Raw genomic sequence first — 15217 nt, 5'->3', positions numbered from 1 at the left:
TTTCACCCCTGGGTGGTCTTGTTTTTTCTTTCAGCTGAAGCTGACTCATGATCTAGAATAATTCCCTTGTCCTGTTGTGGTCCGCCAGCAGCCTGCGGAGTAGTCAGTGGAATCGGACAGCAATGAGGCTGAGGAAGAACATGGGCCAGTCCTGGAGGCTGGGAAAGGCCCGGATGAGGTCTCTGCGTCGGAGGCAGAGAGGGGGCCAGGGCCATCGGGGAGTGAGGTGCGGACTCCGGAGCCTCCAGAGGCTGACAATAGAGAGGCAGAGGAACAGGAGGACCCTGTTCCTAATGCACGCAGGAGAAGAGCTGCCAGAAGGCAAGAACAGCTCAAGCAAAGAGAATGACTCGGGAGTAGGGCCAAGAGATGATTGGCCCCTCCCATAAGGCTTAAAAGACCAGCAACGACATTTGGGCTCTTTGTCGGAAAACAACGATGATAGACTTGTTTCTTGTCTTGCTGCTTTTATTTCTTAACTTCTGCTTCTGAACTTTTGGCAAGAAAAGCCTTTGGCAGTTTGTCTAATTAGACCAAGGTTGGTGATAGGACTGAAGAATTGTGTGATGAAGAATTTGTTTTGAATTAGTTTGGACTACGCTGAGAATGAGTTTAATTCTCAGCTGTTCTAATAAAGTCTGTTTGTTTCCGAACTGATTGCTTCTAATACTTACTTGGGCCTGGGCCACAACATGCCCTACGTAGGCTACCTCACAGCTTTGCAAGAACTTGAGGTCTCTTGTCCATCAGCCCTTGAAGGAAGGGTGAGATCCACGTAAATGAATCCCACGAAAGAGCCTCTTCCCGAGGTATGAATCAAAAGGAGCCACCTCCAGCCACCATAAGTCCCACAATTGCAAAGTTAGAAGCATCTCTTTGAAGTCCTGTTCACATGTTCCAACTTGCAAATAGAGTTCTTCCACCATTTATAACCGCTTAACGAGGCAGCTACTGGCAAATTAACTAAACATCAATTAGTGCAGAAAGCGGCCATCACATCTATTCCGTTCAACACCGGGCTAATTATCTTCACATACCTCCTGTGTATTAATTGCAATCTAATTGTTTCTCATATCTGGCTGGCATAAATATTTAGACACATGGAACCCGAGAAAGAGCCAAATAACAGCCATCATTGGACAGGCCCTGGTTTGTCATATTCATGGATTCTTGTTCTCAGAGGCAGGTCTTGAACTGGTTGGTTTCCACAGGAAATCTGGTTTTGGACCAACCCTTGGAAGCCTGGCCAATCTCGACAGCCCACATTAGATCATCTAAGTGGGTATGCCAGACCCCCAAAAGCTGCACCTGCAATTCTCTTGGATGCCCTCAAAGGCCCACACAATCTCTCTAATTGCATGTAATTTTGTTGAGACTCGTTGAGTAGACAAAACCATCCAAGCAGATTCAGTAAGTGAGTAGAAAAATAAGTCGTGGGGGGAAAAAATTCAGCTGTCCATTCAGAGTGAGTTGAATTGTCAACATCACTTTGGAATGCTCAGAGGAGAAAACCAACAGATCTTAGACTCTCAGGATCACAGAATCTTGGTATCATAGAGCCTTAGAACTTTAGAATCTTAGAATCAGAAAATCACAGCATCTCAGAATCAAGAACTTTGGTACTATAGAATCTTAGAATCACAGAATCTTAGAAACTTAGAATTACAGAATCTGTGAATGGATGGGATTGGACATGACCCTGGAGGTCTTCTGATCCAATTCCATGCTCAAGGCAGGAGTCCTAATTCCATTTCAGACAAAAGTCTGTCCAGTCTCCTTTTGAAAACCTCCAGTGTTGGAGCGCCCACAACTTCTGGAGGCAAACTGTTCCATTGATTAATCGTTCTCACTGTCAGGAAATTCCTCTTTATTTCCAGGCTGAATCTCCCTCTGACCAGCTTCAACCCATTGCTTCTTGTTATGCCCTCAGGTGCTTTGGAGAAGTTGACCCCTCTCTTCCCTGTGACGCTCCCTCAAGTCCTGGAAGATAGCAATCGTGTCTCCCCGGAGCCTCCTCAATGTTAGACTAGATATCAAGTTCCTTCAACTGTTCATCGTACGGTTTAGCCTCCAGCCCCCTAACCATTGCTCTTCTCTGCCCCCTTTCCAGGACCTCAGGAGATGAGCCATCCTTGAAGCTCAAAGCAAGAGCAGAGCTGGCCCAGCTGTCTTCACAAGCTTGATGGAAAGTTCTTAAACTTCTCAACGTCCTCCAAGAAACCCAGTTCCCCTTACTCTCTGTTTTGGTTTTTTCCTCACTGTTCTTAACCTTCTTCTCTTTCCCTTCCTTCTCCTACCAGCAGCCTGGGAAACAAACAAAAAAACTTCTTTGGCAGACGGGATGGAAATTAAGCCTCTGCACAGAGGCTGTGGGAGCCAACTGTGAACACCCAGCCTAATTAAGTCGGCCATTTGCCAAACCCTCCAGATGTTCAATTAATCCTGAGCCACCTCTGTTCATCTGTCAGGCTTTGGCACAAAGAGAGATCTGATTGCTTTGTGGCCGCTGGTCCCAGCAACAAGTCTTGGCTGGTTGCTATGGGGTTTCACTGGGTCTGTTGCATGTTGAGAATGACATCTGATGCCATCTTTCTCCTCCAAAGGTCCTGGGCTACGTTGCAGAAAGAGGCAAGGAAGATAACAGGCTTCCTCTCTGGTTTGGTCAACTCCTTGCCAGGATGCAACCATGAATGATTGCATGTAACTTTGTTGCTGGCAATCCTTATGATTTATAGAATAGAATAGATTTTTTTTTTATTGGCCAAGTGTGATTGGACACACAAGGAATTTGTCTTGGTGCATATGCTCTCAGTGTACATAAAAGAAAAGATACGTTCATCAAGGTACAACATTTACAACACAATTGATGGTCAGTATATCAATATAAATCATAAGGATTGCCAGCAACAAGTTATAGTCATACAGTCATAAGTGGAAAGAGATGGGTGATGGGAACTATGAAACGATTAATAGTAGTGCAGATTCAGTAAATAGTCTGACAGTGTTGAGGGAATTATTTGTTTAGCAGAGTGATGGCCTTCGGGGGAAAACTGTTCTTGTGTCTAGTTGTTCTGGTGTGCAGGGCTCTATAGCGTCGTTTTGAGGGTAGGAGTTGAAACAGTTTATGTCCAGGATGCAATATTGATATATTGACCATCATTTGTGGTGTAAATGTTGTACCTTGATGAAGGTATCTTTTCTTTTATGTACACTAAGAGTGTATGCACCAAAGACAAATTCCTTGTGTGTCCAATCACACTTGGCCAATAAAAAATTCTATTCTATTCTATTCTATTCTAATTTTATTCTATTCTAATTCTATTCTATTCTATTCTATTCTATTCTTTACACTAAGAGCGTATGCACCAAGACAAATTCCTTGTGTGTCCAATCACAGTTGGCCAATAAAAAAAATTCTATTCTATTCTATTCTATTCTATTCTATTCTATTCTATATCTTCATTCTTTTAATTCTGCTCTGCTCCAAGTGGGAAACAAGTCATTGCATCAGCTTCTAGCTCTTCTCTATTGTTGTTGACAATTGAAGTGAGCAACTACTTAACTGTAGACTCTGAAACACATACCACCTGCTGCCACATACTATCCTCTTGGTAAGAGGACTAGAGCAGGATGAAGCAACAACAGAATAGAGTTGGAAGGGACCTTACAGGTCTTCTAGCTCAAGCAGGAGACCCTACACCATCCTCGACAAATGGCTGCCCAGCAGTGGCGAAATCCAATTTGTTTTACTACCAGTTTTGTGGGCGTGGCTTGGTGGGCGTGGCTTGGTGGGCATGGCAGGGGAAGGATATTGCAAAATATCCATTCCCTCCCCACTCTGGGGCCAGCCAGCGGTGGCATTTGCCAGTTCTCCGAACTGCTCAAAATTTCCACTACTGGTTCTCCAGAACCTGTCAGAACCTGCTGGATTTCACCCCTGCTGCCCAGTCTTTTTTAAAAAAAACCTCAAGTGATGGAGCACCCACAACTTCTGAAGGAAAGCTGTTCCATTGGTTAATTGTTCTGATTGTCAGGCAATTTCTCCTTAGTTCTCGGTTGCTTCTCTCCTTGATTAGTTTCCACCCGTTGTTTCTTGTTCTGCCTTCAGGTGCTTTGGAGAATAGTTTGACCCCCTTCCTCCTCTCTGTGGCAGCCCCTCAAATATTGGAAGACTGCTATCAGGTCTCCCCTAGTCCTTCTTTTCATTAAACTAGACATATCCAATTCTTGCAACCATTCTCCATATGTTTTAGCCTCCAGCCTCCTAATCATTGCTCTTTTCTGCTCTCTTTTCAGAGTCTCCACATCTTTTTTATATTGTAGCAACCAAAATTGGCTGCAATATTCCAAAGTGTCAGTCAGTCAGCTGGTTCTAGAATCAATTCTAATCCAAGGAACAAGATTAGAACCGGATTAAAGGGCATCCCACCAATCTCTTTCAAATTCCCCCCTCCTCCTTCTTCTTGAAAAACATGTTTTTGCTGTCAAGGAACCCTGCAAGAGACTCCTAAGAGGAGTGAGTTTGCTTTGCTGCTGACCCAAGAGTGAATCCTGTCGATTTTATTTGTTTGATCCCAACATCTGTTTTGGGGGAATCAATTGAGCGCCGATGCTGCCTTCCAAATAAGAGCCTCCTGTTGTGTTGCAGGCTACAGATCATATTCATTTGGTTTCTTGCACAAACGAAAGAAAGATAAAAAAAATGTGGAAAAGTAGAATGGGACTCGGTATTTTTCAACATCAGTAACTTTTAACATGTCTGGATTTCAACTCCCAGAATTCCCCAGCTGACAAGTGTTAAGATGGGTGGACTTCAACTCCCAGAATTCCCCAGCCGGCAAGCTTTAAGAGGGGTGGACTTCAACTCCCAGAATTCCCTAGTCAGCAAGCTTTAAATGGGGTGGATTTCAACTCCCAGAATTCCTTAGCCAGCAAGCTTTAAAAGGGGTGGGCTTCAACTCCCAAAATTCCCCAGCTGGCAACCTTTAAGATTTGTGGACTTCAATTCCCAGAATTCCCCAGCCGGCAAGCTTTAAGGTGGGTGGACTTCACACTGGCTGGGAATTCTGGGTTTGAAGTCCCCACATCTTAAATTTGCCAAGAAGCCGAGAAACACTGATTTCCCTATGTCTGGAATGCTTTCAATGAACCATCAGAATGACTTCGGTATTACTGTGACATTAGTAAGATTCTCTCTTTTTAGATAATGCCAGTGTGTACAATCAGCAACGTTATTTAGACGAGAGGTCGAACGACTAGCCTTGTGGTGCAACCAAAACAATCTGGAACTGAACACACTCAAAACCGTAGAAATGGTGGTAGACTTTAGGAAAAACCCTTCCATACTTCCACCTCTCACAATACTTGACAACACAGTATCAACAGTAGAAACCTTCAAATTTCTGGGTTCTATCATATCGCAAGATCTCAAATGGACAGCTAACATCAAAAACATCATTAAAAAAGGACAACAAAGAATGTTCTTTCTGCGCCAACTCAGTAAGCTCAAACTGCCCAAGGAGCTGCTGATCCAATTCTACAGAGGAATTATTGAGTCTGTCATTTGCACCTCTATAACTGTCTGGTTCGGTTCTGCAACCCAACAAGAAAAACACAGACTTCAGAGGATAATTAGAACTGCAGAAAAAATAATTGCTACCAACCTGCCTTCCATTGAGGACCTGTATACTGCACGAATCAAGAAGAGGACCGTGAAAATATTTGCAGATCCCTCGCATCCTGGACATAAACTGTTTCAACTCCTACCCTCAAAACGACGCTATAGAGCACTGCACACCAGAACAACTAGACACAAGAACAGTTTTTCCCCGAAGGCCATCACTCTGCTAAACAAATAATTCCCTCAACACTGTCAGACTATTTACTGAATCTGCACTACTATTAATCGTTTCATAGTTCCCATCACCAATCTCTTTCCACTTATGACTGTATGACTATAACTTGTTGCTGGCAATCCTTATGATTTATATTGATATATTGATCATCAATTGTGTTGTAAATGTTGTACCTTGATGAACGTATCTTTTCTTTTATGTACACTGAGAGCATATGCACCAAGACAAATTCCTTGTGTGTCCAATCACACTTGGCCAATAAATTCTATTCTATTCTATTCTAAAAAATTCTATTCTATTCTATTCTATTCTATTCTATTTGATTAAACCTGTCTGTTTTCACACTGCTCCATTCACCCCCTGAAGGAAAGACAGCTGTTCCTGCATCTGTCTCCATACCAGGGTCACAGCACTGAACAACAAACTTTTGAATATTTAAAGTAACAGAATATATGATCTATTTCTAAAGCCTAACAATGAACATATGAATTAGGCCTCCACGCTAGGTAACATTTAAAAAGGCAAAACTAAAATCCTAGGGCATCTCAGGACCCCTCCACAAATGGATATCTGTTTTCCTGTCAAACAGACAACAAGTGGTCAGAATTGGCAATGCTTTATCAAATCCTGTTCCTGTCAAGAGTGGCGTTCCTCAAGGCAGCGTCCTTGGACCAACACTCTTTATACTATACATTAATGATCTTTGTGACCATATCTCAAGTTATTGTGTTCTCTTTGCTGATGATGTCAAATTATTTAACACCACCAACAGTACTACTACCCTCCAAAAAGACCTTGACTTTGTACCTGATCGGTCTAAAACTTGGCAACTCCAAATCGCAACCAACAAATGCTCAGTCTTACACATTGGAAAAAAGAACCAAAATACTAAGTACAAGCTTGATGGACATTACCTTACAGATGACCCCCACCCTGTTAAAGACCTTGGAGTTTTCATATCCAATGATCTAAGTGCCAAAGCCCACTGCAGCTACATAACAAAAAAGGCTTTAAGAGTTGTAAACCTAATTTTGCGTAGCTTCTTTTCCAAAAAACTCTACACTACTAACCAGAGCATACAAAACATTTGCTAGACCTATTCTTGAATACAGCTCGCCTGTCTGGAACCCACACCACATTTCTGACATCAACACAATTGAACGTGTGCAGAAATATTTTACAAGAAGTGTTCTCCGCTCCTCTGAAAACAACAAAATACCTTATCCCGCTAGACTTGAAATCCTGGGTTTAGAAAACTTAGAACTCCGCTGACTCCGACAAGACCTGTGCTTAACACATAGAATCATCTATTGCAATGTCCTTCCTGTTGAAGACTACTTCAGCTTCAATCGCAATAATACAAGAGCAAACAATAGATTTAAACTTAAAGTGAACCGCTCCAATCTCGATTGCAGAAAATACGACTTCAGTAACAGAGTTATTAACACTTGGAACACACTACCTGACTCTGTGGTCTCTTCCCAAAATCCCAAAATCTTCAATCAAAAACTGTCTACTATTGACCTCACCCCATTCCTAAGAGGACTATAAGGGGTGTGCATAAGAGCACAAAAGTGCCTACCATTCCTGTCCTATTGTTTCCTTTCATTTATCAAATTAATATAGTTATTGCATAATTTTGCTCATATATATGCTTATATGATATGTAGTTATTTTACGTTGATGCTTGTGTATATTGTTGTGACAAAATAAAAAAAAATCAGTGCTAGAAAGGAGAGGAGGAGGAGGGGGGAGGGGAGAAGGAGGAGGAGGAGGAGGAGGAGGAGGAGGAGGAGGATTGTAGGGTCCTTGTTTTCTTGCAGGTGTTTCATTAGCCAAACTAGGTAACATCATGAGTGCTAGAAGGGAAAGGCGGAGGACTGGGGGGGGGGGTTCTTGGTGATTTCTGTGCTTGGTTGAGGGGGGTGGGAGAGAGAGAGGGACGAAGGGAGGTGGGGAGAGGAGAGCGAGAAGAGAGAGAGATACCAATAGAGGAGAATATTTATAGCTCAGGGTTGACCTGTAGAATCCTGGCTGGTCTCTGAGCAAACCCCTAACCCTTCTATCTCTCATGATGTTACCTAGTTGGGTCATGAAATGTCTGCAAGAAAGCAACCAAGCTCAGGGACCCCACAATTCAACCCTGAGCTACAAATATTCTCTACTGTTCATACTCTACTGTGGATGGGATGGAATGGGATGCAATAGAATAGATGGAAGGGACCTTGGAGGTCATCTAGTCCAACCCCCCTGCTCAATCAGGAGACCCTATACCATTTCAGGCAAGTGGCTGTCCGGTCTCTTCTTAAAAACTTCCAGTGATGGAGCACCTACAATTTCTGGTGGCAAGCTGTTCCACTGGTTGATTGTTCTCACTGTTAGGAACTTTCTCCTTAATTCTAGGTTGCTTCTCTCCTTGATTAGTTTCCATCTGTTGCTTCTTGTCCTGCCCTCAGGTGCTTTGGACAATAGGTGGACCTCCCCACACCCCGCTTTTTTGCCTGACCCTGAGACTGCTCACCTTCCAAAACCCCTTAAAGTCTGTTTTCTCAGGCAGGGGGCCAAGCACATAAGTGAACCCTGTTCCTTGGTGTTTATTCGGCTGGGAAATGGATGTTTTATGTGTTCTCTCATCTCGTCCACCACTCAGGGTTGCATTTGCGAGATTGGCAGCTGTATAAATCAGTATCAATAAATAAATACATCCTGGTTGACCCCGCCAATCTCCCGGATCGAATGGCCAGGGACTCTCCTGCCTGCTGGAATTTTAGGGAGCTGAATTTGCCTGGGGTTGATTTTATTCAAGGGAGGGTTTTCTAGGATGAAACCGAAGGACACTTAAACCTGAGAGACTTCCTCTGTCCTTCCCTGCAGGTGTATACAGGTAGCCCTTGACTTACGGCCGCAGCTGAGCCCAAAATGTCTACTGCTAAGCCAGACCGTTGTAAAGTGAGTTTTGCCCCATTTTGCAACCATTCTGGCCACTGTTGTCACATGAATCCTGCTGCCGCTGTTAAGTTAGTAACACCGTTGTTAAGTGAATCTGGCTTCCCCATTCTCAGAAAATCAGAAAAAGGGGATCACGTGACCCCGGGACACTGCAACCGTCATAAATATGAGTCCATTGCCAAGCGTCCAAATTTTGATCACGTGACCGCAATGGTCATAAGTGTGAAAAATGGTCATCGGTCGCTTTTTTCAGTGCCGTTGTAACTTTGAAAGGTCACTAAACAAACTGTTGTATTCAAGGACTACCTGTGTTCTGTCTCCTTCCCCACTTCAGACCCACGAGCTGGCCTGCAGCCAGTGGATTCACAGCTCTTATCAGTCCTGGCAGAGAAATCACAGCTGCCTGCCAAAGTTCAAACAAATGACTCACGTAGCAAGACTTTCAGCTCTTTTTGAAATGGTTCAGCTAAACTTTTGCTTCCCGTGGAGTGAGAGCAGTCCCAAAGCTCCTTATATATCCTGTGGGATGGATCTCCTGCCCCACCCTTCCTTTTGATGATGCCGCCTCTCTAATCTTCTGAAGCGCGGGTCAAGCCAAGCTTGATTATTATTATTATCAGCTGGGTCTGAAGGCGTAGCCTGGGGAAGGGAGGAATCAGGGGATGACGGCCTCATTACGTCCTCCGACTGGTCTGGTTCTGGCTCCTGGAGCCGAGCCAAAGGAATCAGTGCTCCCGAGGTAAGCCTTACCAGCCCTTCCCCCTCACTCTCGGAGTCACTTTCGGGCATGGGGCCAGGTTCAGGGGCTGGAGTCACAACAACCTGTTTGTAGTTCTTCTTGGGGAAAATACCCTCAAATATTCTGAAATAAGCACCAGGTGGAGAGAGCCAGGAAAGCTGCATTATTCAAGACTTTGGAATTGCTAGAAAACGTGGCAGATCAAAAAACGAATGAGTATCAAATTCTCCATGGGGAACATGAGATGCTGCCTGTAAAAAAAAACAAAAAACCAAAATGAAATCCACAAAGGGGCAGAAATGACTACGTGGCAAATGCAATATAATTAAAATTATGGATATTCACTGCCAATGGATGAAATAAGGACAGCCAAGTAGAGTGGTATTAAAAGGAGATTGGATCAGTTCATGGAAGATCAGGTTCTCTTGGAGAACTCATGGCTGTTTTGTACCTTCTGAATCCTAGATAGAAAACTTGCACTAGATAGTCTATATCAGGGGTCTCCAACCTTGCTCCCTTTAAGACTTGTGGACTTCAACTCCCAGAGTCCCTCAGCCAGCAAAGCTGAAGTCCACAAGTCTTAAAGGGACCAAGGTTGGAGACCCCTGGTCTATATGGCTTGGAACAGGGGTGGGTTGCTGTGGGTTCGCAGTGGTTCGGGAGGACCTCTAGCTAAGATTCTGTGCAGTTTGGAGAACTCCCAAATCCCACTCACCCACCCACCCCTCCCCTCCCCTCCCGGCCCCTCCCAGGAGTCCCCATGTGGCCTGCTTTTGATGCAGATAAGTGCAGAGCGCATGCGGAGTCTCAGGAAGGGTGAAAAACGACCCTACCGGAAGTTCGGGAAGGCCCATTTCCAGCCTCCGGAGGGCCTCCAGAGCCTGGGGAGGCGTTTTTGCCCTCCCAGAGGCTCAAGGAAAGCCTCCAGAGCCTAGGGAGGACAAAAACGCCCCTCTCCCCGCCACCCTGGTGCAGGAAACTGACTAGGCCACATCCACCCAGCAACCAGGTAAAGAACCCCTTACTAAAATTTTTGAAGCCCACCCATGGCTTGGAACCAGGTTATTGAAAGGACCAGCTTTTCCATCTACGTGACCCACCAGAGCAGGGAGAGAGGAGATGTTACGGGTCCGCTCTCCTAAAGAGGTCCATCTGGTGGGACCAAGGAGAAGGGCCTTCTTCGTGGTGGCTCCCTCCCTGTTATTTGAAGGACCATTCACTTCCCAGTCATCTCTACTTGACCCACCAGAGCAGGGAGCCAAGAGATGTTATGGGTCTCCTCTGCTAAGGAGGTCCATCTGGTGGGACCCAGAAGAAAGGCCTTCTCCATGGTGGCTCCCTCCCTGTTATTTGAAGGAGCATCATTTCCCAGTCATCTCTACCTGACCCACCAGAGCAGGGAGCCAGGAGCTATTAGGGCTCCCCTCTTTTAAAGAAGCATTGATGCAGTGGTTAAATCTGAACTGGTTTACCACCGGTTAGGGTTAGGGTTAGGCGAGGTGCACATGCGGTGCGCACCGAAAGGAGGCATGGGGTAAGTAAAACAACGCACGGGGGGGTGGGGGTGATCAGCTGTGGCACGCAATCTTTTTTTTTTTACTTTTAAAAGCATTTTTTTACAACCTATTCAGCTATTAGTTTAAAAGTAAAAAAAAAAGGCTCTGATGATCACATGGCTCAGCTGTGATCGTCAGAGCCATTTTTACCTTTTAAAAGCATTTTTTACAAGAAGCGGCAAACGGGCAAGCGGGCAACTGGGCGATTGGGTGGGCATGGGCGGGGGGGGGGGGACAGGGAATTTTGCTACCGGTTCTCTGAACCACCCACCACCATCGCTACCGGATCAGCCGATCCGGTCCGAACAGGGAGCATTTCACCCCTGATCTGATGGGATCAGCAAGAAGGGCCTTCTTCATGGTGGCTCCCTCCCTGTTATTTGAAGGACCATTCACTTCCCAGTCCTCTCTACCTGACCCACCAGAGCAGGAAGCCAGGAGGTGTTACGGGTCTCCTCTCTTAAGGAGGTCCATCTGGTGAGACCAAGGAGAAGGGCCTTCTCTGTGGTGGCTCCCTCCCTGTGAAACATCATCCCTGCAGAGATAAGATTGACCTCATCTTGATACTTTTCCAAGACCCTGAAAAATGTAGTTTTGACAGCGGGCCTGGCGACCTACAGGGGATATGAAGCCCATCAAGTGATTGATTTGCTTGTTGTCGCCAGAGGGGTGAAGGTGTATTTCTATTGGATGAGGGTTTGCTATTTTGGACTTTCTTTTGTAAGGGGAGACAAGATGAAGATTTGTTGTGGAAATGGAAAGGTTAAGGCCTTGGTGCTCTCTCACCTTGATGGTTTTCTTGTAGACATTTCATGACCGAAGTAGGGAACATCAGCAGTGCTGGAAGGGAGAGGAGGAGGAGGAGGAGGAGGAGGAGGAGGAGGAGGAGGAGGAGGAGGAGGACTGAGGGGTCATTGGTGCTCTCTGAGCTTGATGGTTTTCTTGTAGACATTTTATGACCCAACTAGGTAACATCATCAGTTACCAATCAAGAAGCAGACAATACCCCAATCCAGGAACGACCAACTCAGACCAACAAGCTAACAATAAACAACAGCCTAACCAAGGAACCATCAAGGACAGTCCCACCCACATTGAGCAGGCAAGCCATTAGAATATAAACCGAGAGCAGCCTTAAAGCTTGCTGATCTTCAAACCCAAAACCTCTCCTGGCTTATTTTAAAAGCCTTCAGGTTAAACACCTGCCAGCATACCTACCTACGGATCTTCTGAATACATCTACCTTTATATGAGAAACAGAAATTCCGACACAAAAGCTTACTCTGAAAACAGTTTGACAGCACGCCATCGGGAAAGCAAAATGTAAAATATCGAACGTAAACCTGACTTGACAGTAAAAGCTTCAAACCCCAGAATGATCTTGGCCAGGATGATACCCGATTGAAAAAAATAAACTAAATTAAAATAAAATAGCTCTGCGCAAGAGGAAGAGAAATCTCACGTCTGCACTGACTGATTTCAGCATCCAGTTTTGTTGCGCAGAAATTCCATTTTCAAAGGAGATTCGGACGGAAGGAAGGACCGTTGGCTCCTAAAATGGGAAGACCATTTGGGGAGGACTGGGGGATGATTGGGCCCCTCCCCACCCAGGATCCCCCCACCAAAAAAGTTTTTGCCAAATAGTAATGTCAAATGCAACAGAAGGGGTAAACGATGAAATACATGACTGCAAAATAACGACATTAACCGTATTTAATTTTAATCCATTTAAAAGATAAATGGAATACGTTTCATTTTTTCCCCAATCTCAACCGTTATTTTATGGAGCAGAATTTGCAGAACACCTGCAGAAATTTGCTGCCAAATATGTTGCGTTTAATGTGACAGAAGGGGGAAGTAATTAAATACGTGCACGGAAAAGCTTTCGACTTTATTTAAGAAATTTGTCCTAATTGTATTTGTAATTAAAAGTAGCTGCTTGTTAGAGAGGGATTGGGTACCTTTAGCCAGGTGAAATGAGCAAAGCAGTCCATTGTTCGCCAGCATCTACCAGGTGCAATGCAGGTAGTCCTCAACTTACAGCAATTTTAAAAGGGCACTGGAAAAAGTGACTTATGACCCATCCTTGCACTTAAATGTTGTAAATGTTGTACCTTGATGAACGTATCTTTTCTTTTATGTACACTGAGAGCATATGCACCAAGACAAATTCCTTGTGTGTCCAATCACACTTGGCCAATAAAAATTCTATTCTATTCTATTCTATCAATAAAATTGAATTAATTAGCATTATTTCTTAATTTCAATCCATCCCTCGCATCCTGGACATAAACTGTTTCAACTCCTACCCTCAAAACGACGCTATAGAGCACTGCACACCAGAACAATAGACACAAGAACAGTTTTTTCCCGAAGGCCATCACTCTGCTAAACAAATCATTCCCTCAACACTGTCAGACTATTTACTGAATCTGCACTACTATTAATCTTCTCATGGTTCCCATCACCCATCTCTTTCCACTTATGACTGTATAACTATAACTTGTTGCTGGCAATCCTTATGATTTATATTGATATATTGATCATCAATTGTGTTGTAAATGTTGTACCTTGATGAACGTATCTTTTCTTTTATGTACACTGAGAGCATATGCACCAAGACAAATTCCTTGTGTGCCCAATCACACTTGGCCAATAAAAAATTCTATTCTATTCTATTCTATTATGACTTTGCAGTTTCCCATGGTCACGTGATCCAAATTCAGGCACTTAAACTTAGAATAACTTTATTGTCACTTTGAATGTACACTAATCAGCATACATTAAAGTGATAGCATACAGCTCTCAAAGGGTCACCACCTCCAATGTACACTACAAAAACATGAATAAATAAATAAATAAATAAATAAATACAAAATTATGTATATACCCACATTATAATCTATGACACAGAGAAACAATACAGTCTAGTTCGGCACTATGGTGAAATGTACATGGCGGATTTACGTGATGAGAGAAGAAAAAACTTGTGAGTTTACAAGACAGATGGTGTTGTGACTCGGCCTCCCTCCTCTCCTCAGCCGGGCCTCTCCCCGTCTCCAACCGGGCCTTTTATCAGACTCAGAGTCTGATAATGAAGATGAATGGCCTGTCATGACTCCAGCCCCCGGCCCTGGCCCCCATGCCCAGAGAGGATTCCAGGAGTGAAAGGAAAAGCCCGATAAACCTCACTCATACAGCGTGTGTTCCTTTGGCCCAGCCTTCAGAGCAGGAAGCCAGCCAGGTGGTGGAATTACCCGGGCCTACTCCCTCTGACCCCTCCCTTTCCCAGAAGCTGCCACCAGATCCAGCTGAAGACAATTCAGGGTAGGAGGACCCTCGCTTCCGGAGATCTGAGAGGCGACGCCAGAGGAAGGAGGGGTTGGGCAGGCCTGGATAAATGCTGAGTCATGGAGCCACACCCCACAGCCTATATAAAGGACCTGCTTTTGGCATTCCAACCTTGAGTCAAGCAAAGTCTTCTCTAGTTTGCTGATATCGGACTCTGTCGCTGAAGTCACAACTTGGACTCCTGCCTGCCCTGATAAACCTCGAAGGAGCTTGGCAAGCTGCAGAGGCTTCGTTGCCAAGTTTGTTACGGGCTTCCTCGACTCATTTGTCGGAATGGGAGTGGGACACGACAGATGGCTTAGGGAACAAAGCTGTTACAGAATCTGGTAGTCCTGCTAGAAATAGGTTAAAACCTCCCCCCAGAGGGGAGCAACAGGAATAGACCATGAAGTCGGTGTGTGGGGCTCTAACAGTGCTTTGAGCTCTAAGCACACAGCACTTATAAGCAGCATCTTGAATTATAGGAAGTTCACTCCACTCCAATTTTCTCCACTGTCCTCACCACTCTCTGTAGGGACTTTCTATCTGAGGCACTGCAGCCACCAAACCAAACAGGGATGCAGTTTGTTAAAATGCTCTCCATCGTGCCTCTGTAAAAAGTGGCCAGGACAGAGGGAGAAAGATGTGCTCTTCTCATCCGACGCTGGAAATGCAGACGCTGGTTTGCACGCTTCCCTAAGGATGACATGTGGAGAGACCAGTTCGGTTTGTTAGTTGTCTGCACTCCCAGATACTTAATATTGTGGACCATCTCTGCAGCTGCGTCC

At 44.7% G+C, this 15217-nt stretch overlaps 1 protein-coding gene across 1 annotated transcript in view; it reads right to left on the bottom strand.

Annotated features, from left to right (window-relative positions):
* The window catches only part of LOC131190757 (basic proline-rich protein-like), a gene marked incomplete at its 5' end in the record, with an annotated part of 496338 nt that overhangs the window by 327621 nt on the left and 153500 nt on the right, over positions 1-15217 (bottom strand). The window contains 2 exons of the mRNA XM_058168112.1: positions 7594-7653; positions 11952-12002. Coding sequence (XP_058024095.1) covers positions 7594-7653; positions 11952-12002 — 111 coding nt within the window. The remainder of the gene's footprint in view (positions 1-7593; positions 7654-11951; positions 12003-15217) is intronic.

This window comes from Ahaetulla prasina, chromosome 2 (assembly GCF_028640845.1).
Source record: "Ahaetulla prasina isolate Xishuangbanna chromosome 2, ASM2864084v1, whole genome shotgun sequence".
Classification (NCBI taxonomy): domain Eukaryota; kingdom Metazoa; phylum Chordata; class Lepidosauria; order Squamata; family Colubridae; genus Ahaetulla; species Ahaetulla prasina.
The sequence above is the reverse complement of the archived record's forward strand: the minus strand, read 5'-3'. Positions and strand labels throughout refer to the sequence as shown.